Source organism: Acartia tonsa, chromosome 4 (assembly GCF_053477335.1).
Source record: "Acartia tonsa isolate MP-2025a chromosome 4, ASM5347733v1, whole genome shotgun sequence".
Taxonomy (NCBI): Eukaryota; Metazoa; Arthropoda; class Copepoda; order Calanoida; family Acartiidae; genus Acartia; species Acartia tonsa.
Genome location: NC_137263.1, coordinates 37050274 through 37077940, shown reverse-complemented (window position 1 = coordinate 37077940; position 27667 = coordinate 37050274). Strand labels below are relative to the sequence as shown.

Genomic DNA, 27667 nt, shown 5'->3' with positions numbered 1-27667 from the left:
AAATATGAAACGTCATTTGTATAGTAATAAAAAAGTTACGTCATTAAGGACGTATTAATGCGACATGTTTCTTAAAATAATGCGATAAAAGTATAAGCTGGGCTGAGGTTTATGATTAACTCCTAACAAACTAATATAAATATAATGTGTTTCTCTATGTCATTAGAAAGATCCTCTCATTTTGTTGTAAGATATTTATTATTTGAACTTTTATTATTATTATTTATTAAACCATTTAGGAGGGGATATTTACCCCCCAAAAAAAATTTTGGGGGGGTAAATACCCCCCCCAAAATATAAAAATCTCTAATAGAAAAATTTTTTGCTCGCTTCGCGCGCATTTTTAATACTATATATTTAACAAAATTTAGATTACCCCCCCCAAAAATTTTACCCCGGGGTAAATTTTGGGAGGGGTAAACTAAATTTACCCCTGCCAACAGATTTCAGAGAAGGTAATTACCACCCCCAAGCAAATTTTACCCCCAGGGTAAAAATTTTGGGGGGGTAAAAAAAATTTGCGGCGCGCTTCGCGCGCCATTTTACCCCCCCCCAAAAACGAATTACCCCCCCCCTTAAAAAATTTTTAACCCCCCCAAAATAAAAAGCTTGGACGCCCCTGTCAGAAACTACCTTTATTTATTATTATTTATTATTATATTTGAACTTTCAATTTTTTTATATAATATTTCTTTTTAAAATCACGATATGAATTATGACACTGTGCACAACAAAATTATTTTACTAGTCCCAAAATTTTTAATACCTAGTCAATAAACAACTTATTTTTTTACTAATTCTTAGCTCATTTTAAAATTTTTTTTTTCAGAATAGAATGTTGGTGTTTGTTACTATGTTTTTTAATCTAATAAGACAAGAAAGTAATGGTTTCCTGATAGCTAACCAACATTTTAAGGCCCTATAGTGTTTTAAATGCTTGCTATTTCATACTATTTTGTTTAAAATGCATACTATTTCATACTATTTTTTAAAAATTTACATACTATTGCATACTATTTTTAAAAATTTTACATACTATTGCATACTATTTACTTTTTTTTGCATACTATTTTATACTATTTTGAAAAAAAGTCTGTGGCCACCCTGTATATGATAAAGATACACTTAATCATTACTTGTTTAAATCGATGAAATATATGTCCATAGCCTATCCTAAATCAAGCTTTCCAAGAAATAAATGTTAAAAATTGCCTTATTCCTATTGAACTGTAACATGAATTGCGTAATTTGCAACATTTTACCAATGATTAAAATAATATTTCTTAAAATATTATAATGATCATAGTTTAACGGAAACACATAAAATATAACAACAATGATTCTTAATTGGTACATTCAAAATCGGATCTGTGTAAAATGACATTGTAAACGAGATCTTAATGGACAATCAAAAAATGTTACTACTCTGTAGGATAGAATATATATATACATTAATTCAATCACTGATATACTTGTGTAAAATTTGTAAAACATTTAATTGTTGTTTTATTTTAGGGTAACTGGAAGCAATAAGGGAATCAGCAACCTCCCAATTAATCTTCGTGTCTATTCTCCTCATGGTAATATCTTTACATTGTCAACTTATTTTGTTAGGGAACCATCTAAATATACCTAAAAGGAGAAACATCAATTTGAATACTTATTTCTTAAGTACTTATCATGTTTATCGAATTCATTAAGATACATCCTATAAAGCTAAAATAGACATCCAAGAAAAAGAAATTAAAGGCCAAATTGAAAAAATCATGGAAATGTTAAAATTCAAAAATATGCATATTAGATGGCAAAAGTTATTTAGGATTTTATTTCTAAATGGACTTTTCTAGATGTACTAAATACTTGAATTAAGAGATCTATAACCCCGTGCGTTATTCCCTCCCCTTTTGAAATACTTTCCGCAAATAAAACTTGAATATTTAGCTTATAATACAAATAGTTTAACTTAATACAATTCTTGATGACCTATTTTATGAACAGTGTCCTTTTTATTAAACTTTTTATAATAAGTTAGAATATGTGTATTTTAATCAAAATTAAAAGTATGAAAAACGAAAACAAAAAGTGAATATAAAAATTTTAATTATTTAAAATCAATTGAATTAAAGTTACTTTAATGTTAACAAAATGAATATTTATTTAAACAAAAGAATGTGCTGTAGTCAGTTTTTTTTACAAGGAATGTTTTTAATTTTAATTTCGTACGAGTTTCATGCTTTTTAGTAATGATTATGGCTGTAGTCATTTTATATTTTTAACATGAATTTTTATTTATTATTATTTTGCATAGTTTTCTTTTTATTTGTTGTGGTCTTGAAAGGGTCAAAAAAGGGTAGACGGAAATTTTTGTTCTGAGAGAAAATGAAAGATTGTTTTATTTAATTTTATTTAGGCATATTATGTTAGGGATCTGGGAGGTGAAACAAAAATCAATGATTTCTAACCATTTAACTTATGCATAAATTATGCATAACGATATATACCCCTAAATTTTATAGTTTTCGTTTTTCGTTTGAGGTCTTTTATAAGCATTGTATTATCTTCATAGTACCAGTTTCTAGGAAGCTATAGGATTGAAGTGTCTTCGATACTTGAATAATAAATGTCCCACTTTATTATGTTTTACCCGACCCCCCTCATCTTTAAATTAAAGATTAACAGGGGAGGCTTTATTTTCCTTTTTTTGTTTATTTAATTTTATTTTGTTTTTGTTTATTTTTAGTTTTGAATATTACCTTGATCGATTTGCCGGGTTTAACAAAGTTGGCCATCGGCGACCAACCTGCGGACATCGGCCAACAAATCACTGATATGATTATGAAGTTCATTACAAGCGAAACGTGTCTGATTCTCGCGGTCACGCCCGCCAACACTGACCTCGCCACCTCAGACGCGCTTATGTTGGCGAGACAGGCTGATCCAGATGGTGAGAGAACGGGTGACGCGACCACGCGCCCGACAATGCAGCGATACCTGTCCAAAAGAATAAACAGAAAAGTACAAATTGTCACTAAATAACATTAAAACAGCTGCGTAATATAGTTTGGATTAATACCAACCCTTTTTGGTGTTTCAATTACTAACATCTATAACATTTCCTTATATTTCATTCAGTGCTGAACATCACTCTAATTGATCTGCCCGGTCTCACCAAGATTGCCGTGGGCGACCAGCCAGTCGACATTGAGGCCCAGATCAGGGACATGTTGATGCAGTTTATCTGCAAGGAGACTTGCCTGATCTTGGCGGTCACCCCGGCCAACACTGATCTGGCCACCTCGGACGCGCTGCAGCTGGCTAAGAGTGTGGATCCGGATGGTAGGAATTGTTGTCAGTAGCATAGCAGCAGCTTTTTGGGGCGGTAATAAGTAAATAAGCAAAAAAAATTAAATGGTATATTGTTTTTATCATTAAGATTCAAACAATTTTTTAACAATTTGAATAATGTTTGTTTCATATTAATAATAAAACTCATCTTTGAGAAAAAGTAATTTCTTTATAAATAAATAAAGGTTAAATTCTAGGACAAAGGGTCCTTTTTGAGTCTTTGGAATTAACGTTTTTATTATGTTGCCTTTACATTGGATTTATGCATTATGGTTTTAAATTTTTAGATAACAATTTTATAAAAATATGCAGCGAGCTTGCTTATTTACTTTTCTGTCCATTTCCAATTTAAAACCACACCACTGTTAATGTGTAATTGTATATTAGCATTTGTTTTTATTTTTATTAGTCTACAAGCATTTATTTTTCCTTAGTTTTTTTAGTTGTAGATAGTAATAGTTTTGTTTAATTATTTTTTTTTCATTTTGCACGTTACATTAAGCATATTTTCTTTTACTTTCTTTCTCATAGGTCATATCATATTCAGAGAGGGATATTTAAACGAGAAAAAAATTTATTATTTGGAAGTAAAATGTGTATTGTTATTCTGCATTTTGGTCTGTATATTATTATATCAATATCAAAGTTTAAATTTTCACTGATAACAAAAGAATTAGGTTAGCAAGTTTTTCTTTTGATTTAACATCCCTCTCTTGTTAATGTAGTATAAAAGAAAGGATAAAAATGATTAATCTATTTGAGAAATCTTAAAACAAAGGTTGAACATCTTGTTGTTGTTACAAGAAGTGCATTTTAATAAGAGAAATATAAAGTAATTTCATTATTACAAGAGTAAGGTGTGTCTTCAAAACAATAGAATTTTTTAACCAGTAAAAAGCAATGGAAATATTAGTATGAATTATTAAATTGCTACAAAACTAAGTGGTCAAAGAAATTTGCCCTTTGAAAACTCCTATATAATTTACTTAAAAGTTCCTCTCTTTAAACATATTCAATTATTTTATGCGAAATCTTATGGTCTGCTCTTTCAAAGATTTTGTAAAAACATAAGACAATGTCTATTTGCAACGGAATATAATTGTTAATTATCTTGATGTACTTAAATTACGGTGTAGCAAACAATTGTAATTATTATCTTTATAACCTTAGCTAGGTACCCAGGTAATTTAGTGGGGCCACAATTTCGCATTCAGACTTAAACTAAATTGTTTCTTGAGCACAAATTTTGCTTCGGTCTCTTTAGTGTTAGTTTCTCAAATTATACCCTCGTGTCTTTATTCTTATACAAGCAGCCTTGACCCTAGCGTCAATGGGCTTAGTATTTAGAAAATACCAAAAATTTCGAGACTTTAAGAAAAACCTATAAACTTCCTGAGACCTATTTGTTGTTCATCAAAATGGATAACTCATTTGATTCTTGAGTTAGCGAGATCTAAATGGTCGTATCAACCTGACTCCATTATATAATTGGATCCAAAACATTTGCAGCAATTAAATCCTTGCGGAAACTAAGGCACACTAATATATAATATCAAATTAATTTACTTCTGCATTTTCTTCAACTTTAGTTTAATTGAAATCTAATTCTAGTATTACTTATTTCTAAGCTAAAAACTTAGATGTTCAAAAACATACTAACTTATATGTATATTACAATGCAATGCTTTTAAATAAATCTTAAATTAAGTACGAATGTACCAAAATATATTAAAGATTCGCTTTTCAAAATACAAAATGTAATCTAACTTTACATGTTCGGAATATACTCAACATAGGTATGTATGAAAGTTTAAATACCTAATAACAAAACAATTACGTTTTGCAGCAATTACTAATCTTGATTTTTTTATGCATGCTTAATTTTTATTTTTAAATGTTTTTATTTTTTTTTTTAACTTTTCTGTTATTCTTTTGTACAAGGTTAGTGCATTGTTTTTATTTTTTTATTTATTTTTATTAAATATTATTTCATCACATGACATTTGAGAGATTCAAGAAGATTCGGGTTCGAATCTTAGCTCAAACCACATCATACAAAAGAATTTATACTGTTATATTAACATTTATAAAGAGTAAACAAAAGCTTCGTGTTTGTTCATATATCATACATGTGTCATAATTGGTATACATGTCATGCTTACCATTTGTATCAGTATACTTAATAAACCACCTTTTTCAATTTTTCATAATCATCCCATTAATTCCTATAATATAAAAAGCGTACAATGAATGTCTCTAAACTTCAGGACTACGCACAATCGGAGTGTTGACTAAACTTGATCTGATGGACGAAGGTACAGATTGTAGAGATGTTTTGGAGAATAAACTGTTGCCCCTCAGGTGAGCACTGCTGCAGGACCAGCACAAATAACTGTTTGTAACGCTTTAGGACTCCGAACTATTGGTGTCTTGACTAAGCTAGATCTCATGGACGATGGGACTGATGCTAGGGACGTTATTGAAAATAAGCTCCTACCACTTAGGTTAGTACCCCAAGGTGGCTGGAGAATATATGATGCCCCGTAGGGTATTATAATAGAATGAAAACATATAGGTATACAAAATTCGAAAAAAAATTATCTTATGCAAATGAAACTACCTATCCTATTATATAGAGTAGTGCGGTTTTTTTTTGTCTGATGCTCAAGATCTCAACTATTGAACTGACTGGGTTCTGTAATTAATATAAGCTTCACATAAGTCATAGGATGGTTTTATGTGTTATAATTTGTGGTAGGTATGTCTTGGGATGGTTTTAAGCAAGTTCTTAGCCCCTTATCACTTTGAATACAGAGGTCTAAATGTTAACAATTTTATATTTTAACAATGTTACTTACTGCCATTTCATGCAAGTACAAATCGAAATTGAACTATCTTGATCGAGAGTTGTGCCTTAATATGAAAAATAAACAATAAAGCATTAAAAATTTTATTCTTTTTCAATCTCTAGGTATGTATCTTACCATTTTGACCAATTACAGCTTAAAAATTTTTTTGCCTCACTTATAGGTTCCATTTGTTAGGGAGAATTTGTATTGGATGTACTTAAGTTTAAATATGTAAGCTTCGCGGGTCTGATATCAAATATTGAATTTTTCACCCTAATCCTTTTATTATTTAAAAGGGGGGGGGGGCGAAAGTGACACTTTTTGAAACCAAAACTAAAAGTCAAAGGAACTCAACTAAAAAAAGAGTTACAGGTCTGACATTTTGCATGGCAGTTGTTTTATAGGGGTACAATATGGAACTGTGAAGAAACGGCGTCGCAACCGCCGAAAACCGCCGAGAAAAGGCAAAACAAATTTCGGCGGGAAACGGCGGTTTTCGGCGGTTGCGCCGCCGTTTCTTCACAGTTCCATATTTTACCCCTATAAAGCAACTGCCATGCAAAATCTCAGACCTGTAACTCTTTTTTTAGTTGAGTTCCTTTGTTGACTTTTAGTTTTGGTTTCAAAAAGTGTCACTTTCGCCCCCCCCCCCCCTTTGTATCTTATTCCTGTACATAAGAACAAAAACAACAGTATTTATATTAATCATCCATTGATGTTTGTGTTTGCTTGCAGACGTGGGTATGTAGGTGTGGTGAACAGGTCCCAGAAGGATATTGAGGGCAAGAAGGACATCAAGGCCGCTGTGGCTGCAGAGAGGAAGTTCTTCCTCTCCCATCCAGCCTACAGACACATGGCAGATAGGTAAAGATAAATCAAAGACAATTAAGTTTAAATATTGGTTTTCTAGGGTCTAGAAAATGATAGCATTGTCAGAATTTTGATTTGGAAATGTATTATGATGAATTAATCTTCTTAAATATTACATGTATTGTTATGCCTTTGATAGACAATTAATATTTGGGCGAAAAAGAGATGTAGATTTACTGACACGTCATTTGTTTTCCATTCCTGAAAATCTAAATATCAAACTCTTGCAAACGATATCGCTTTTGGATAACTAAAACATAAAGAAAAAGATTCTTGAATTAAAAGGCCCTTACTTTCAGGTGTGGTACCCCGTATCTTCAGAAACAATTGAACCAACAATTGACCAATCACATTAGAGAGTCACTGCCAGGGCTCAGGGATAAACTTCAGAGGCAGCTTCTTAGCTTGGAGAAGGTATATAGATCAAAGATAGATAGAAAGATATGCGTTAATAGATAGATATTATCTCAGGAATAAACTTCAGATACAGCTAGTTAGCTTGGAGATGGTAGATAAATATGAATAGATGGTTTATGTAGGCCACCTTCCATACTCGACTATCTATTTGTTACTACGAAGTATACCTAACGATACAAATAATTTCACAGCTGGTTTATAGTAAGACACATGCCATACGCATTAATCTGTTGATTAGTTAGTTATTTTCAAATAGAGTTTTTATATTAGGATACCTGCCATACTAAATTATTTATCCGTAATTAAACAATGAACTAATAAAATATTTTCCTTTAGATGATTTATAGTGGGACACTTGCCATACTCAATACTCATGTTATTAGGAAAATGGGCATTTGGCTTACATGATATTAATCAGTTTCTTTGTTATTAGGAAGTGGAGCAGTACAAATATTTTCGCCCAGATGACCCAAGCATCAAGACCAAAGCTATGTTGCAGTAAGTTTTTTTATATTAAGCGAGGCAATTCATTTATAAAGGTCTTTTTTCAATGTAGAAATGTAGCTTAACATGCTAATGTTTTTGTTACCTATAGAAAAAAAATAGTTAAACTTTTTTCACAGTAAGAAAAGAATATTCACTAAAAAGATTAGCATAAAAATTATTGGATTTCTTACCTTAATTTTTTTCTAGAATGATCCAACAACTTCAGCAAGACTTTGAGCGCGCCATCGAGGGCAGTGGAAGCGCGGCTGTTAATACACTCGAGCTTAGCGGTGGTGCTAAGATCAACAGATTGTTCCATGAAAGGTAGGTGTAACGACAGGGAGGATCCGGATCCGGATCCGCATACAATCAATGCGGATCCGCAACACTGGCCATGAGACTGTAATTTATACACAACAGGTACCTAACTACCCACCCAAAGTTTTCAAAACACAATTACTTAGTGTTGGCTTTATTAAATATTAATTGGTTGGTCAAAACAAACAATGTCTAAACTTTTCAACCAATCATTTCAATCTACTTAAGGGGTAATTTTCCTTATCATCATTTGGGTTGTAGTTGTACAATATATTTTGTCTCAATGTAAATTTCTAATATATGACAAATTCTAACATGTTCATAATTTCGATTTAGAGATCGCAAGGATGTTGCTTATTTAATCTTTACTTTTTGGAGTAAATGCTTACAAATGACAAAGTTTTCATGGAAACCAGCCATTTAATTCCATTTGAAATTACCGAAAATTTTGTTGGCGTCTAACTTGTTTTTATATATTGGAGAAGGGAAGTGGGTAAAGGGAGGGGGGGGGGAATAAGGGAAGAGGGTTGTGGGAAAATTTTGACTAAGAGTTGTTTGTCTGAATCACATTCTCTAGTCCCTGGTGGAAACTAACTCTTGTTGGTAATTTAGATTTCCTTATGAGATCGTGAGGATGGAGTTTGATGAGAAGGAGCTGAGAAGAGAAATTGCATTTGCCATCAGAAACATTCACGGTCAGTAAACTTGTACACTAACCTTTCCTGACAAGTAGGGATCAGTATTCGCAAAATATAAGTAGTAAAACTGGACACTTATATGTAAGTATAACTTGATTGCAAATAAAACATTTATTTAATTTTCCATTTTTCCTCTGAACTCGCAAATTTTTTAGTAAATTTTTCGTCCCATATTGTTCTATTCTACTATTTTTATTTTTCAATACTTGTCCCTGCAATGACAACTTCTTAATTTCATTTGTGCCAGGGATACAGGGATAAGTAAATGAATAATAAAAAGTATACATACATTTATGCAGGGAGGAAGGAAATATTGAACTATTTGCTTAATTGGTACCAAAAAATCTTAAAATACGTTTTGTCAGATATATTTTCATTATTGGATTAGTTACCTAGGTATTGTTAGAGACAAAATAGTCTTCTATTATGGAAGCTAAAAAGATATTTTTGTTGTCTATTGATATATCCTTGTATCCCTGTTCAACCTCTTGATTTAATTGATAATATTGCATATAGGATATATCCTCAGAAAGTGGCTAATTGAACCTGACATTGTATAATTTGACAATTTTTTAGTTTTTGGAAATAAATCCATAACGCTATTAGTCGGGGAGGTTATTGGTTCGAATCGCGTCATAGCCAAAGACGTTAATTTTTGTATCTACTGCAGCTATAAAAGGCCATGAAAAACAAGGAGTAGTTAAGATATGTGTAAGTGATTTTAATTGTCAATTATTTTAGTTTCCAGCTTTGCTATTATTCTTTTCTTTGAAATGTATTAGTAGATTTCTAATAATGGCCCAAGTATGAATAATTTCTTTGTAAAATATCCAATTTTTCCCTGACGTTGTGTTTTACAAAAAGGGAGATAAAAAATCTTCCAATTTGTAATGACTCCATCAATCAGCCTGAATGATTACCCCCAATTAACGAGTGAACCCTGCAGGTATCCGAGTGGGTCTGTTCACGCCCGACATGGCGTTCGAGGCCATTGTGAAGAAACAAATTGGCCGGCTCAAGGAGCCCAGCATTAAGTGTATCGATCTCGTGGTGCAGGAGCTCACCAACGTGGTCAGGATCGTGGCCGAAAAGGTGAACCACTCGAGACGGAGTGTGTTTTGTAAAAAGATGCTGTCATGTATGTATATCTGAGGAATAATCAGTAGATTTTAAGGGTGCATATTATTTTGAGGTCCTAATGCATTGATTTTTCAGTAATACAGGGTTGGAAAATTGACAATAAATTAATCTTCCCCTCACTTGTTATTTTTATGCTTTTGATAGCTTGTAAATAATTGGGGGAAAGATTGGGCTGTAGATTAGATAATCTGTTTTTTTTTGTGAAATTTTACACCCTCAAAGTTAAAAAAGGGGGGGGGGGCGAAAGTGACACTTTTTGAAACCAAAACTAAAAGTCAAAGGAACTCAACTAAAAAAAGAGTTACAGGTCTGACATTTTGCATGGCAGTTGCTTTATAGGGGTACAATATGGAACTGTGAAGAAACGGCGGCGCAACCGCCGAGAAAAGGCAACAAAAATTACGGCGGGAAACGGCGGTTTTCTGCAGTTGCGCCGCCGTTTCTTCACAGTTCCATATTGTACCCCTATAAAGCAACTGCCATGCAAAATCTCAGACCTGTAACCCTTTTTTTAGTTGAGTTCCTTTGTTGACTCTTAGTTTTGGTTTCAAAAAGTGTCACTTTCGCCCCCCCCCCCCCCCCCCCGCCTTTACAAGTTTTGTATTTTATATTATCTTTGAAATTGGCTATTTAGTATAAATGAAAACTTATTGAAATGATTATTCCTTAGTTATATATAAAAGTATCTTATTAAGTAGCTTAGACAAACACTACTCTCAAAACACTGTATGTACATCTAAATGTAAAGTGTATAGTGAACCTTTTTTCTCTCACCACCTGTTTTACCCCCTTTTTTCTTTCTTTTGTCATTATTTAGCTTTATTATGTTTCGTGGATTATTTTAAATATTCATAAATCAATATTTTTACAAATTTTTTATTTTTGCATGGTTAATTTTCAGGCTTTTTTGCGCTTTGAGGACTATAGCGTATAAAATGCTGTGTATAGTATTTGATAGAGTAAGAAAATGCTTAATTATATGCTTTTTAAGGCAGTAAGGATATATTTTTTGGAGGAAAAAAATTTGAGAAAGTATATACATTTTTATTCGTTTTCCGAAACTTATCATAATTGTTCACATTTTGAGAAGATTTTATGTAGATACCTATCAGAAATAAAGCCTAAATACTCGCCTAGGTGTTCGAATCGGTTTGTTCACCCCCGACAGAGCTTTCGACATGGTCTCGAACCAACAAATATCCAAATTGAAAAGGCCCAGCCTGAAACTAGTTGAGCTGGTTTCGGTTGAGATAATGTCCATAGCCAAAGCGGCGACGGCCAAGGTAACCATGATGTGAAACCACACAGCGTATGAATGAGTGATTATATTATTTGTTTGGAGGAATTTGTCCTTTTTAAATCTTGAAGGGAGCAATAGATTATCCCATCCCCCTAATAAAAAGAACGTAGTAAGAAATTATTTTTAAATAAGCTTAATTATGTCTTGTTTTTGTACTCAATATTTAGCAATTATCATTAATGATATAAAATATATTGTTTTTCTGCTTTAGAGGTGCATACTTTTTGATCAGCAGAAAAGTTAGTCAAACAAGGTTTGGGGAAAAATTGCTTTGCTCCTTAAATATGTTTTTAATCCGGGGAGGGGGGAGGGGGTTATTTATTGCTCCACTCATGAATTAAAGGATAATTCCATGAAAAGGGATTACTAAGTTTGCTTTACATCACTCCGTTGGTGTTGGCCGCACTGTCCTTTTACAATTATTTTAATAATAGTGGGATATTGTCTTTTTATTTAGGTACTTTATTATATTAGAGATATGCATAATTATTATATTTTTATTACATATAATATGGAACACATTATGGAGGTTATTTGTTTTGTTTATTAAGCACATAGATTTGACAATTTTGTCCACTTTACCAAGTAGTTTTAGATTTGTCTAAAGTAGGTATATTATTCTTGGGGGAATTATCACCAGAAATATTTCAGAAAACATGGCTAAAAACATTGTGCTTTTTACAGGAATCCTTCAAAATTGAATTAAAAAAATGAATCAACTGTGCTTGCTTACAATTAAAGCATGATGCACAATTAGTGCTTTGAATGGCATCCAGTATTTACAAGCATTTGAAATTCAGAAAAATAATTAAATATACATAATTGACAAAACATTAATTATTTGGAGTCTCCAAAAGATAGAAAGAGTTAGTTAGAAATATGATTATTTTAAGATGGCAGGGAAACTGTTAAACATAGCAAATACTGTAGAATATAGCCAGAAATCTGCTGAAGATAGCAAATCTACCGCTACAAATAACCTCGAGGTTAGGTTACCTAAAGACCATACCCTGTATTTTGTGTTATTCTATGCAGGAGTACGTCTGGGCCTCTTCACTCCTGACCTCGCCTTTGATGTGGTAGCACGCAAACAGATTGACCGGCTCCGCCAGCCAGTGCTGCTCATGGTCGACCTGGTCAGCCAGGAGGTCCTGAAGGTTGTCCAGGCTAGCGCACAACAGGTATTAACCGCAATGACTATGTGGCCGATTTCTCCTGTGGTGGGGGGCTTGCCTTGATTGTAAATTAAGTTAATATCTGTTGTTTAATAATGCTAATGTCCTTTTATTGGCAATGACGTATGTCCAATATTCCCATTGGCATTTTAAAGATTATAATATGAAGATTATAAAACTTTGTTGTCTTATTATACTTTGTTTTACGTTGTCTTTAAATATTAATTTAAGGATGATATATCAATAATACTATATAGTCCTCAAAGAAATTACTTGGTGTTAGTCTTGTCTTAACATTTTATTTTCCTGTGAAAAAAATGATATTCTAAGTTATTAAGGTATTTCTTTTACCAAGGCAATTTTTTTTTTTAAATAAGTAAATTAAATAAATTCTTCATTTTCTGTCCTGTTTACTAACAAATGTTACACATGAATAACTACACACACAAAAAGTTTGATGGAGAGACACAATTAGGAGAGTTGAATTAGTAAGTCAACATTCAACAAAACTTCAAGTACTTGTACGCAGGGATATTGCATTTAAGAAGAAATTTATTTTTATTTTTTAAGTTACTGCTTTCGATATCTTTTTGTTGAATAGTTATGATAAATAATATTTTTTCTTTAAAGGCCAAATATCTGTATTCCTTGATATTTAGGCCTATGTGTACCCCATTAGAGGGTATCATCTAGCCTACCATTTAAAAGTTGTTACCATTTTAGGCCTTTGATTTGATATTTTTGTTCTATTTTTAATATGGAAAATAAAGTTTAAACAATATTATTTTGAATTAACCAAAAAAAGGGCAAGAAAAACAGCATTATGTTGACAAAAATATAACCAAATACCCTCTAATCTTAAAAGGCAGAAGTAACAAATAAGGCACCCTCTAATGACACTAAACATGCTACATGTACCCATTGTTTTCGACACATACATACTCACAACTTCTCAACTTCAAGTCTTGTTCACAAAAGTTCTTGTGACATTAGGTCGCATAACAACGGGCCTTTTTGAAGTAAAAAATCCATCATACTAAATAAAAACTGGGCAGTTATAGTTCTTTATACATTTTGAATACAAGCATATTACTATTGAAAGAATTTGTTTTTGCTTAAAGTTGAGTACGAAAAAAAATGTTAATCTTATCCCTCAATCCCAAACACGCCATTAAAAGACGTGTTAATTTTTTTTTTAAATCAAAGAAGTTTAATGTATTTCAATATTCTAGACGAAAAAAGTTTTTGTCTCTAATTTGGACAAGTGTAAACACACCAGTATGAATAAGAACTAAGGAGGAATACTTTGTTATGTGTTTTTTTTCTCCACAAGGCCTCAACATTAACAAGCCTGTTCTAATCAAGTTCATAGGAGTGCACAAGGGGGTGTTAAGTAGATTTTCCTTTTCAGTTGATTAGGCGGAGGGGTGAGTGTGTTTGGAGGGGTGGGGGATAAGAGTTAGATTGAAATGAAATTTTTTCCAGCTACAATATTACAGAAAGTTATTTTATTCTTATGGGTTGGGTGTAGTAAATTAAAGGTTGTAGTAAAATTTCATAATTCATAATGCTTTGCAATCCAGATAAAGAGTTATCTTACCCCCCTCCCCCTCCTACTTTGGGATTAAAGACGTGTTTAGCCTTTGGACCTTATTATGTTAATAGATATAATTTCAAAAGAAATAAAACAAGGATGACAACATCCATAAACAACAGGGAAGGTAAAAATCACGAATGGATTAACAATCATTGTTAATCCATTCGTGGCCTTTATAACGTGAAATAAGTCTATTTGTCTTATGTAGCATGACCGACAAACTGACGGACAATATAATTTGTATACTGAGTGCTCTTTAGAAAGGGGTATTTTCACACAAAAAATCAGCAATCTATCTTTAATAGTAGCTGTAAAATCACTGAATGAAGGATGCACAGTCAAACAAAGTGAATTATAGATTATCTTCCCTACTAAAACTCATATAAAGAAATATACTAGGGTTTAATGTTAGGGTTAAGATAATTAGAAGAAAAAATCCTTTTAATTTGTTTATTCTTTTCTTTGTTGAAAATTTTGTTTATTTTAAAGCATGTTACTTTTTGCATGACATAATATTAAGATATTGATTATCAATTTGCATGATAAAACAATGTTTTTTTGCAAGTTCTTGCACAGATAAAGTTCATAATCTTCATGTTTATTTGTAGATATTAAAATTAAGGCAAATTGATCACTTTCCTGTTTATTCCACAATTTAATAGTTTGTTTAAAATATGTCTAATTTAAATTTTAAAGTGTCCTGATATTTTCTAAAGATTGACTTTTTTGATTCCTTTTAATTGCTGCGCTATTATGTACGTAATTGTTCTGGTATTTAAATGGCTCATTTCTCTTTTAAAAAGAATATTGAGTAACAACTATACTATCTTAAAATTGTCTAGTTTCTACTTTTGGGTAAAAATGTTATCCATAAAAGAATTACTAAATTCAAAATACTCTTGTGTGAAGTTTTTTTTTATATTTAAAAAAACAAACACAAACTTTTCTTTTTTTCTTTTGTTCTTATTTCAATAAAGACTTGATATAGTTTGTTTTGTAGCAGATAAAACAAGAGTTGCCAGGGCAATGAATTGGCTGCAGTATTCTAGAGCAGCTAAAATATCTATAATTGTACTTAGAATTCACTACTTTTAGAGCCTTATTGACACAAAAATCGTGTTCCTTTAAATAAAATTAGTTAGCTCAGCTACTCTAGAACTAGGGTCGTCTGTCGGAGTATATTTTGCAAATAATTGACTATACTTGGATTGTTTACAAAGTACATTGATCTCTTACCTTATTTTACACTTAAAGCTTATTTATATTTCTTATTATTAACAGTTGCATTTTGTTACTAATGTGAATTGTTGCACTACTTCAGATACAAAATAAAGCTAGTTTGAGATTAAAAATCTACGAATATATTCTCAACTACATGGTGATCAACCTAATGTCCCCACTGAATTATTTGGGTCAAGAATGAATATAAAGAAAAGTTGCCTACTTACCTATTCTATTTTCTTGATATGGGGTTAAGATAAGTGCTACCGTGGTACAGCTAATAATGTTTTTAGCTAAGATTTTTAACAACCAAATAAGGGTAAAGAAATTTACAATTTAATTTTTCTAAAAACCAATAGGTATAAGAACTTTTTTAAAATTCCTTTTGACTTTTTAGTTTGATCAATCAAATATATAAATTTTGCCTTCAACTTATCTGCGCTTAAAAAGGTACAGCTTTTCTTTGATATTTCATTATATTTGTAATATTAATGTAAATTGATATCAATTAAAGTAGAATAATTTACAAAATGTGCAGGAAAAAAACTACATTATGTTTTTTATAATAATCTTTTTAATTTTTCTTTTTCATAAAATGTCCCTACTTAATTGATGATTGTTTTCATTTCACAAAATCAAATGTCTGAAAAATCAGCTTTGGTTTTAGCGTTTTCATACAATTCTTTTTGTTAGAACACTTAAAAAGATGCTGGAAGTGATATGGTCACATAAAGGCAACCTGAGAACTTTACTGGCCAAAAATATCATACATTTCCGCAATTTTTGATTCTTCAAATGTTATACTATTTTTGGCAAAAAAACAAAAATTATGGGTAGAGCTTATAACATAAATTATAGTAAAAACTACTTTAAGCAAACCTTCTTTTCAATTGATTAATTTTTTTTTATAAAGGTAAGTATCTTTTAGTTTGCTTTGCACATTTTTGGTGTTGTTCATATCACCTTTGCATGAATTTATTATACATATTATTTACATTTAAAGTAGCTTAGTGCATGTCTATTATTATAAGTTATTTATTAAAAGTGTATTCGGACCTATATTTTCAAACGTCCTATGTGTTTCCTCTTCTAAAAAGTTACGTTCGAATACACTTATTTTGGCAGTAACCCTTAATATTCTTAGTCGAATACAGGACTCCCCCCCCCCCCCCCCAGTAGTAATTCTGGTCTTAATTTTTACACTAGGCAAAGTTACGCTAGGTTATATTGGGTAAAGGGTAGTCCGCAGCTGGGTTAGAGACTTTGCAAAAGTTCAGCAAAGCGAAATGAAATAATTCTTCTTGATATCAAAAATAAAATAAATTGGGGTAAGGGTTCTGTACTCGCTATGCTCTTTGAGGGAAAGTACCTACTGTTTTTTTATCAATGCTACTCTATTATTTGTCATTTTGTTCGATAAGAATATTTAGCGATTTTTGAAAAATTCTAAATGATAAAAATCTAGCATTGTTCTAAGCAAAAGCATAAGATAAGGATTTTATATCTTATATTAATAGAAGTATTTCATGAGAAAATCACGGAACCTCTTGATGTTATACCTATTATAAAACCTTTCTATAATACATTCAAATTATTTGGTAGGTAAATTTGCTATGCTAGTTATATTGTGAATTCATTATGAAGATTAAGTTGCAACAATTCCATTAAAGTATAATTTCATAATTTATAATATTTTATAACAAATATTTGAAATTGAATAAATTATAATTTAAAAGAAGAATCCTAACAAAAGTAGGTAAAATAGATTAATTTTATTTTTCTTCTCAATTGTCTATACTATATTTTTCAACACGGCTAGGAATCCGTTTTTTTCCGCTGGAAGCTAACCGGTTCTGAATCTTGCAATTGCTCACGAAAATGTAAATAAAGTACTAAACTTCTGCTTCTTGTTTGGCCACAAAAAGATGGTTGTAATTGTATTTTTAATGTTATTTACGTTTCTGTAGGCAACTACTTTTCTATACTGATTTGAACCGGTTTTTAACGGTGAAATTGAAGCGAATTCTAGGCCGTAGTGGAACTTTTTCCTGATAATATTATGAAAATTAAATTTCATGCAATCTAAACCTACTTATATAAAACTTTATAATCCTTAGTTTTAATTTTAAAATGGACTTATTTATTCTTAATTTCCTTATAAAATATTTTAAGAAAATTATCAAAATAATGTATTAACATAGATTTATTTAGTAAAACAATGCCAATGAATAAAATACATTATTTTGATTTTCTTACTTTTATTTACAAAAAAAAGCTTTTTCAGTTGAATATTTTTAGGTGTAGTTTCTCTTTGCATTGGTATACCCAATAACACTATAAGTGATTTCTTGACAACTATATTATTCATATTTTCTTACTTTTTACATGATATTTATTGCTATGCTACTTATTTTAAACAAGTTTCAAATAACTGAAAGAGCTTTTGGAAAATTAAATAATTCTCAAATCTTTTTATTTATTGTTTATTCTATTATAGATGAATCGTTATCCCCGTTTGAGAGAGGAGACCGAGAGAATTATCACCACTTACATCAGGAAAACAATCAATATAATTTATAGAGTAGCTGCGCTGCTTTGATTTTTTTTAGTTCTGTTTGTCCCTTTAAAATCCTCAAAGATTACCTGAATTTTAAATAAGGTTGGGGGGGGGGGGGGTTAAGTTTTATTACTTTATGTTAGTTTAGGTTATTTAGTTCTGGATTGCCCCTCAGGGTTTGAAAACTACCTTACTTTCCATATTTTACATAAGTTTTAAAAAAAGGGGGATTGGGGGGTGTCAATCCTCCACAGGCATTAAGGGAAAGCTCCTATAATTTTATAACCACTAAAGTAGCCTTGAAAGTAATTGCAGCTGACCTTTTATAATGTCGACATCAAATGCTTTGTTTAAGTTAATTTATTGGAGAGCGAAATGACCCGTTTGAAGTGTCATAATAACTGTATGTACAGAGTAGCAGATAACTATTTATTGGGGGCATTGTTATGGGTTTTAAAAGCAGGGCGAAGGGGAGGTGGTAACAAATGAGATTTTCTTTGTACACCAGTAAAGAAGCAAAAAGTATTAAATTCGTTTTTAAGTATACTAAAGTAAGATTATTTATGCAGATTTAAATTGGGTTTCTAAAATTCATCAAATGCTTTGTTGATATCAAGGTTCTTAAAGTATCTCTCCAAAATCTTTCTAACAAGGTAGTAACTACTATTCGTCAAACTTTTAGTAAGTTTCTATTGACACTTTTCTTTACTATATTTAAACCTTGAGTGTATTTAATAGTTTTATTGGTCATGAGATGCTTGCCAAAGTATATCAGTTGCATAAGGACTAAGTCACCAGATATTTTCATATTTCTGTTCAAAGGGACCAGTAGGTTGCAGGCAAATTCCATAAAGGTGTGAGTTTTAAGGCTTAAAAACAGTAGTACAACGTTAATATTCACTAAATATGTGTATCCCTTATTGAAAAGTACTACAGACAACAAAAATTTTAGTTAAAAAAATTGTTTTAAAAAACCAAAAATTCATCTAATGCTTCACTATTGTCAAATTGACAATAGTAACAAAATTGACAATTATAAAAAAAAATTATTAATTTTTAAAAACATTATTTGATTGTCCATGGTAATTCTATGTTAAAAATTAATGTTGTCAACTTGATATTAGCAAAGCGTTGAGTGAAAATTTCAGGTTTTTAAAAACAATTTTTCAGGTATCATTAACTTTATAAAAAAAAATTGTCAATGGTTCTAATAAATAAGGAATACACATATTTAAAGAATAATATCGTTCTACTACTGTTTTTAAGCCTTAAAACTCACACCTTTACGGAATTTACCCGCAACCTACTAGTCCCTTTGTAATTTTTATTTTTTTCTGATAAAATTTTTATGTATGCACGATTCAATTGCTTTTTATGCACTGGTAAGCCAAAACAAGTTTATCCTTTTTCTAGAAACATAATATTATATTGCTTCTGTGAAAGAATGATGAACACCTTGGCAGTATAAACCCAATGTAAAACACAATATAAATGTCGTGCAGAAGGGTTACCTACACCATCCCTCCCCATAAAATTAAAATGCTTTAGACCCCCTTATCGCCATGCCTTAGTGTTTTACATAAAATCTAAAAAATCTATTTCTGGCATTTGTTGATTGGTTGGTTGTGTGCAGGGAGAAGGAGCAGTCCTGCAAGGACCAGGTGATGATGCTGATAGATTGTGAGCTTGCCTACATGAACACCAACCACGAGGACTTCATCGGCTTTGCAAAGTAAGATTTTGAGTATTTTTGTTTTTGTTATATAGTTAATTAGATTCAAATATATTTCCAATTGTTAATGATGTTATATAATATTTTTATTTAACAGAAAGAAAACGTTAAAACTTAAAACACTATCTTCTATGGTGTTTTCAGAAATCTTCGACCATTTATATCATATAAATACTAAAATAATACCTACATATTTTTCTTTCGAAATATATGCCCCTCAATTTATCGTCCATTGTCTCAACCCCGAAGATCCTTGTATGAGAAGGTACTAAGAAAAGAATATTTGTCCAAGAAAAGTGTATACCTAATTAAATTTTAGTGTAAAAATCACGGAACCTTATCATATCTCTTTATATATTACAGAAGCATAGATTTACATTTTAAACTTTAACATCACATTAAAATCATTGAATTAATAAGAATTAAAAGGATATTACACCTGAAGAAACAAAGAGGGAAATTATTTTTACGTAATTCCGTAAAGTTTTGTGTTGGGTTGTAACCAAATGCTCTTATTAAGTCAAAGTGTTCTTATTTATAACCAAATATATATATGTATGTGAAATGGTCCATAATATATGAAATGGTCCATAATTTAAATCTTTCCTTTTTTGGTGTTTCTATCAGATTATAAAACCAAAAAGGGGTGTTTTCACACCCCATATGTACTAGGGTGGGTTCATATCGGAATTAGACAAAGCGGGGATATGCAACAGATAAAATTAATCTTAAAAACATTTCTGACCGAAAAAGAATTTTAAAAAATTGAGTTTTAGAACACGACCACTTAAAAATATTATTCATTACTTATTAGTATGCAAAGACGACATTCAAAAAAAATTTGAATCAGGACTATGGCTTCATGGTGCTCCCTGGAAAGGCCTTGAGGAGCTGAATCAGGAACTTTTGTCCGTTTCAAAATATCTCGTTCCTAGCCTTAGAAATCACTAAAAAACCAAAAAAATTTAAGGTTTATTGAGAATTGTCCAATTTGTAGAGGTTTTTTAGATTTTCTCAGGCTAGGAACGAGATATTTTGAAACGGACAAAAGTTCCTGACTCAGCTCCTCAAGGCATTTCCAGAGAGCACCATGAAGCCATAGTTCTGATTCAATAAATTTTTGACTCCCATTTACAAATAGCTATACAATTGAATGTCTGGTCGTCAGCGGTTTTAAGACTTAGGATAAATTTTAAATCAACCAAAGGTGTATTATATCTATATAAATTGAGTGCAGATCCCCGCTTTGGCCTCAGAAAAAAAATGTCCAAAATCGACCCACCCTAATATGTACGCCCCTGATGCAAACTAGTGAAATCTAATATGAATGTCGTCTGTTGATTGAAACTATTCTGTGCATTATATCCAAACTTTCAACCCAATTTAACACTTTCTTCCCCCAATTTTAACCTCATGAATGCAGGGATTGGTCAATGTGAGATAAAGCTTTCCTCATCATTTGAAAAGCACTATATCAGGAGGGGACTTTAGATTGTAAATAATACTGGTAACCAAAGTTGATTTTATTAAATCTTGATTAGAACTTGCAAACTAGCAATGTCTTAAAATATCCACCAGTAATCTTAATTGAAATAAAGGGTAATTTTGTTTATCATAATAGGCAGTGTACAGTACACTGTACATCAATCTATAGTCCATTGTATTGAAATTCAAGGTTATCTGCTTTTGCAATTTTTAAAGCCTAGTTTTATTTAATTCCTTAGGGAAATTTATATTTTTCCATTGACCTATCCATGTATTCATTCATTACCCCCAATAAATTAATCACAATGTGACCCTTCCCCTGTTTTCCTCTGCATGTAACTAACGTAATGGATATATTTACTAAGGAATGGGTCTATGGCATATAAATTAAACCTCCCGCACAGAGTAATAAGGCATATTTTTAGGGTCGAGTTCTTTTCCAATTAATTGATAATTAATATTAAATTATAAAATTGACTTTTTTTCAATATCTAAAAATAAATCATTTTACAAAAGGGATAGATATGGCACCTAAGTTTGAAAGAAGGATATTATTTCATATGGTTAGCTTACTTAAGAGTACTACTTCCATTTAAAATAATTCCAATTTTCCTATAATAGATTACTTAAACTGTGTATGAACTAAATGTGCTTTATGCATTAGACAAACTTATCCATCAGTGTACTTCTCAAACATTTAAAGGGGTGAGTTTAGGAAAAAGTTTCACCTAGTTTCTAAAATTTTTAATTGGTTGTTTTTTTTATGTAGGTATATGTATTAGAAATCCTTATTTTGAAATACTTTGGGGACTTAGTACTTAGTAAGATTATTTTGTCTACCATCATTTTCAGTCAAAATAAGATTTCTGATATTACGAGGCTTTATTTGACTTAGTATATGTGAATGTGATTAGGTTTTTAAAAAATCAAATCTAAACTCGAAGTCATTAAACATGGGCACGCTCTCATAGGGCTTAAATGTATCTCTGTTTTATATACCCTCCCTTTCCTTTTAATTGAACATTTTTATTTCAAAAAAATGGATTCAATCTTTAAGTTAAGTTGGCCTAAAATTTTGTATAACATTTATCTTAGTCTATAAAGTTTTGATATTATACTAGAATTTAAAATAAATTACTTTATTTTTGAATCCTTAAGAGTTTATATTAGCAGAAAAGAAACATATGAGTTTATTGTCAGGGAGGGAGGGGACATTGGGCTGTAAATTACACTGGTACCAAAAGTTTCATAAACACGCATTTTTATTCGTTTGGTTACCTTTATTGAACTTTGATAGATAGGTTCAAACTTTTCTTTGATACACGGGAAGGGATATTTAGGCTATTATCATTGGGAGATATATATCTATTTATCTTTCATTGTTTTATCCCTTAATTTCCCTGGCATATTGTTTTCTGGATTACTTATCCATGTTAAAAAGTTGGCTATAAGAAATGTAATGTCTAATGGCGAACACAAGTTTTATAAAACTTTGATCAATTATTTAATTCTTGTTTGGTTTAGTGTCAACATTAAATGTTCAACTTTTTTGCTCACACTGGGTTATAAGTCAATAGAAGCTGAAAGTAAATCACGTTTAACTAATATATAAAGTTAACATTTATATAAGCTTTTTTCATTCTCAAAATCAATTTTAGAACAATTTCTGTGTAATAGTTACCTGTCATTTTATTATTAAGATTTCTCTTTTGGCTTTGATTTTACCTTCAACTTCCTTTGTATATTAGCACAATGTGATTTTATGTTCAACTTTTCTTTGGTGCAATACCAAGCCATATTTTTCTTGTGTAATGGTACTTATGGACAACTTATACAAGCCTAACTTCTCTATAATTGTCTGTGTCTGCTGTTTGGAGGGGTTTTGTTACCGGGCTTTAAAGGGAAAGATATTGAAAGACGAATATATTTTAAAGGAATGTCAAACACATTGTTTAAGTCCAAAAACAATGATCATGATGATAATTAAACTGATTTTAATAAAATATTTTTTCAATACTTAAAAATTTTGTCTCTTTGAATTCTAAGAAGATATTTAATGAGTAAATCAAATGTACTATTTTTATTTAATGCCTTAATTATGCTTAAAGGCTTAGGTAATTTATAATTGTTAATAAAGAATTAAAAATTTTGTATTTAATGATGCTTAATGATGAAAAAACTAAAAATAGAAAAGATTAGCAAATATGACCTAATTGTTACTAAATATAAAATGTATTTTTATATATCAAATATAGAAAAGTCCCTTTAATATTTGTTCAAAAATATAAATTGAAGTCCAAAATGAAAGGTTCTTCACATTACTATGAAGATTAAAGCTAAAGGTCAATTATATATTTCAGATATGACGATCTAAGTGCAGGGTAAGGTTGTGTTGCCAATTCTCTCTAGTTTTATCTCCCCCAATTATCTCCTTCCAATCTCCCCATTATCTACCAGAAAGAGATTTTAAATTCACTATTCAATACCAAGGTGGATTTTTAGTCACATTTGCCAAAAAAGAATTTTTTTTAAATGCCTATGAAAACAAATCATGTCCTAACACACAAAAAAATTCTTTCATGGCTCAATATTTTCTTAAATGGCAGATGTAACTAAAAGTAATAAAAAAAAGTATTTGAATGGAGCATTTATTTTAGTAATTATTGAATGTGTTTTGTGTTAAAAATACTAATTTAATTAACATTTTTTGTTGTAATATTTGTGACTAATTTTTTATGAGACAACCTGTAAACATAATGTTACTTACATTAATTTCCTTCTGCTTTAACATGTTTTGACCAAGTTAATAATGCTCTGTTTTCATACTTTTGTTTAGCTCAGTTATGCATGCGAACGAGGTTAAAGAGTAGCTTTAAAATTGTCACTTTACCTTATCTAAATTAAAAACAGGGTGTTCATTGATTTAGGATAATGTAAATTTTCTATTTGTCTGTTATGTATAGTGCTTAAAATAAGATTTATTGCCTGTTAAATTTTGATGAACACCCTATTCATGTAAATGTATATGTTTTTAGAAAATATTTTAAAGGTATGACCCTTATTATTTAAATAGTATGTCTTTTTATTTTATTTTTTGGCCTTTTTTTTCGTTTTCACCTCTTTCGCATAGCTTAGCTGTAGTTTTGTTACATACATTCAAATAACTATTTAGGACTAATTAAAAGTAAGTTTCAAGACAAAGAAAACACTATTTATTGAATTCTTTTTTAGCATATGTTCAACATTAATTTTCAATGACTAAAATGCTACATTTTGCTGTTAAAGAGGACACGATCTAGCAATTTGTTTCTTCATTATTTTTATTAAATTCCAGCTTTTTTAACTTCTGAGTTTTGAGTTTTTTTTTATACTAACACTGAAACTTGACATTAATAAGTTTGGACCTTTATTGATCAAGACCTATCCATGAAGTTTTGAAGGTCCATAAAGATTAGCCAAATTTCCTTTATTAACAAGACAAGAAATTGAAAGGACCTCCAGAAAATATTTTATACCCTATCCACCTTATTTCAAGGACTTAAAAATTTATTGCATCTTTTTTCATAGAAATTCAAGTAAAAGCGAATTAACAAAATATTAAATACTTTTTACTATTGCCTTTCATTGAAGTTTAAAAGTGCAATATTAAAAATGACCCTTCCAAAGCATTTATTACAGAATATGAAGTCTTAAAATTTCAATCATAAACTAAAATTATTGAAACAAGAATAAATATAAAAGGAAATAAAACAAAACATTTAATACTTTCAATGTCTGATATTAAGTCTAAAATATCATTTTAGTTCTTAATATAGAAATTGATTTTAGGGGACTTAACATTTTGACAAAGAATATTTTGATGCCTTCATTAATGTTTAAGGAGTCTAAAAAATGTATAAATAATACTTGCTCTATTCACAACCCCGACATTTGATTCTTCCTTAAATGTCTCATATAAATTTTTTAAAGAAAATTATAATTTTTGTAACAACAAAATAAGCGTCTCCTGCATTTTACTAATTGTACATCTGAATCCTAAATATATAGAGGGGGGGGGGGGGAGGGAGGGTATAACCAATTAATATTATTTTGTCTCAGAATGTGTGGGGAGTGTTGAAAGTCTAATTGATAATACTTGAAAGCATGAAAGGGATAAATATTATCAGAAACACATGGTTGAAGAATGCTGACAAAAAATAGTTATCCTAAGCTTAAGATGTCAAGAACTATTAAACCTTTTGAGTTCTTCTCTTATAAGCCCTTAGATGCTTAGTGCGAATCAGATTAATTCAAAATGAAATATTCAAGATTAAGAGTACTTAAATTGATCTAAAAACCCTTTCTGCATCCAGTAATCATAAGCTACAGTAGACAAAATTTTGCACATTTAATAATTGGGTAGAAAGTTAGTTAATTGTAGGTGTTTTTTTTTATATTGAAGAAGGGTAGTATCCCACAAACAAGGAAAACCATGAGATGGCCGGAATGGGGTATTCCTGTCCAGTTTTTTGTTTAGGCATGAATATTTCTTACCCGAGGGAATAAATGATGGACCGATAGGTCATCATTTATTCACGAAATGAATATTTACATCCACTATTTAAGGGGTTGTTTATATGGGAATGGATATTCCTAAAAAACATACTAATTTTGTTCAGTTGTTTACCTGTTTAAAATTTTATTCAGACAGGCGACCGGATGGATGGACAAACATCGTTATACTTTGTTTTAAAGACCTCCTCCATACTAGTTGTAAACCTTTCATGGTCCAATAAATTGCGAGATCTTGAGCTACTAACAGATATCCTGTTACTTTAATACACAATTTGTAAATATTTTCCCCTTCCTTGTCCTAAAATTTATTAGGCGGCTAAAAGTTTTCTACTATCGCCATGGACTCACATCATCCAGAGACAAAGGACTCCAACTCTGCTGCGGGGCTGAAAACTAGTTTCATTACTGTACCAAGGATCCAGGGATATGTAAATTAAATAATTAATTTTTTAATTAGATAATTATAAGAAAACACCAAGAGACTAGAAACAAGGATATATTAGTTTAATTAGAGAATAAATTATATTTAATTAGGTATTAAACAACTAACAGAAAGGTTTTATTCGGTGATTTATTTACAATGCCTGTCAAAAATCCTAATGTAATGTTGCAAGCAGTCATGACTGTACTATTTTGGATATAAGTTATCTATGTTTTCTTTTAAATAAGAGATGTTTCATGAAAAAACTGAAATGCAAATTTTTGGATAATTTACTTTTTCTGTCACGCCTTTCTTGCACACACGTTCACACACACACACACACTCATTCACTTACTCATAAGTTACTATGATACAAAGTTTTATTGAGTAAAGTGTTTTAACAAAGTCCTCAGGCTAAAATATTGACCCTTGCAAAGATTTTAGAAAAGTTTTTTTATACTTTGAACATTTTACATAATATTAGACATTGAAACCCTAAATTTTAATGCATTTTTAACAATTTTCTAGGGTTATACATATAAATATTATGTCCAATAATATCTTATTAACGGCTGGGACTATTACTTTACAATATACTAGCGGCTACGCCCCTAGAAGCCTCTAGAGACACTTAAGTTAGGAGGGGGAAAAGTCGACATCATTCCATATTAAATTTGAGTTTCTAAAGAATAAAAAAAAATTGGGGGGCGAGGGGGGGTGAAGACACCCTTCCCAAAAATAGTTTAAAACCTTCCCAGGACCTATAAGAAGCTTCACTGTAAAAGAGAACAATATCGGTTTAGTGGTTAGCGAGATTCTTCGAGACAGACTAAAACTCTTACTACTTTATATAATAGGATACTTGGATGCTTAATGTTGGTCATTGGATTTCTCAATGCAATTAAGCTATTTGACAGGGGGGGAGAAGGTCAACCCCCTTAAAGATGTGACGGGTAAAAAATTTAGTTATGAAATAAGACTTAAACTTAATGATTATTTTGATTTGTCTTAGAATATAAGCTTATATAATATATTTTTCTTTAAATATCCGTTATCATTTCATTTTTTTTTGGTTAATTGCAAAATAATGTTATGGAATAGATTTATTCTGTAATTTAACCCACCCAGGTATAGCTCAGGGATGCAAAGATTGGACAAAAGGCGATGAATATTCTTTTAGTTATTTCTAGGGGTGTATTTTAGCTTATGGTAACTGGCTAATGTAAACTCCATTGTCCACTCCCCTCCTTCTACCTCTAGAAGTTACTAAAACTTTTTAGTCTGATAAATATTAGGAAGATAATCTATACTGAAATATTGAGAACTCTCTAAAGTTTACTTGAACCAATGCACAATATTTTATAGAGGTTTAATCCCGACATTTAAGCTTAATTTTATAAAACAGATTATATTTGATTCGGTGGTTTTTGTTGAATTAAACACTTGAATATAACCAAAAACAGAGAGATTATATAATAAAAGACAACATATTCTGTAAATAG

At 30.7% G+C, this 27667-nt stretch overlaps 1 protein-coding gene across 21 annotated transcripts in view; it reads left to right on the top strand.

Moving 5' to 3' along the window:
• Positions 1-27667, top strand: part of shi (dynamin-1 shibire) — a 69878-nt gene that overhangs the window by 4992 nt on the left and 37219 nt on the right. For 6 of the 21 annotated variants that reach the window (XR_013878852.1, XR_013878851.1, XM_080157913.1 and 3 more), the window contains exons 4-15: positions 1516-1580; positions 2741-2944; positions 5613-5706; positions 6930-7058; positions 7364-7478; positions 7915-7979; positions 8175-8291; positions 8898-8980; positions 12459-12604; positions 17914-17973; positions 19608-19705; positions 23551-23571. Coding sequence is in view for 19 of the 21 variants with exons in the window: in XM_080157913.1 (XP_080014039.1) it covers positions 1516-1580; positions 2741-2944; positions 5613-5706; positions 6930-7058; positions 7364-7478; positions 7915-7979; positions 8175-8291; positions 8898-8980; positions 12459-12604; positions 17914-17973; positions 19608-19705; positions 23551-23571 (1197 nt within the window). In the remaining 2 variants the exon portion in view is untranslated. Of the gene's footprint in view, positions 1-1515; positions 1581-2740; positions 2945-3132; positions 3337-5612; positions 5707-5755; positions 5850-6929; positions 7059-7363; positions 7479-7914; positions 7980-8174; positions 8292-8897; positions 8981-9929; positions 10076-11260; positions 11407-12458; positions 12605-17913; positions 17974-19607; positions 19706-23550; positions 23572-27667 lie in introns of all 21 variants that reach the window. The other 15 variants (XM_080157914.1, XM_080157910.1, XM_080157912.1 and 12 more) reach the window with 12 other exon arrangements.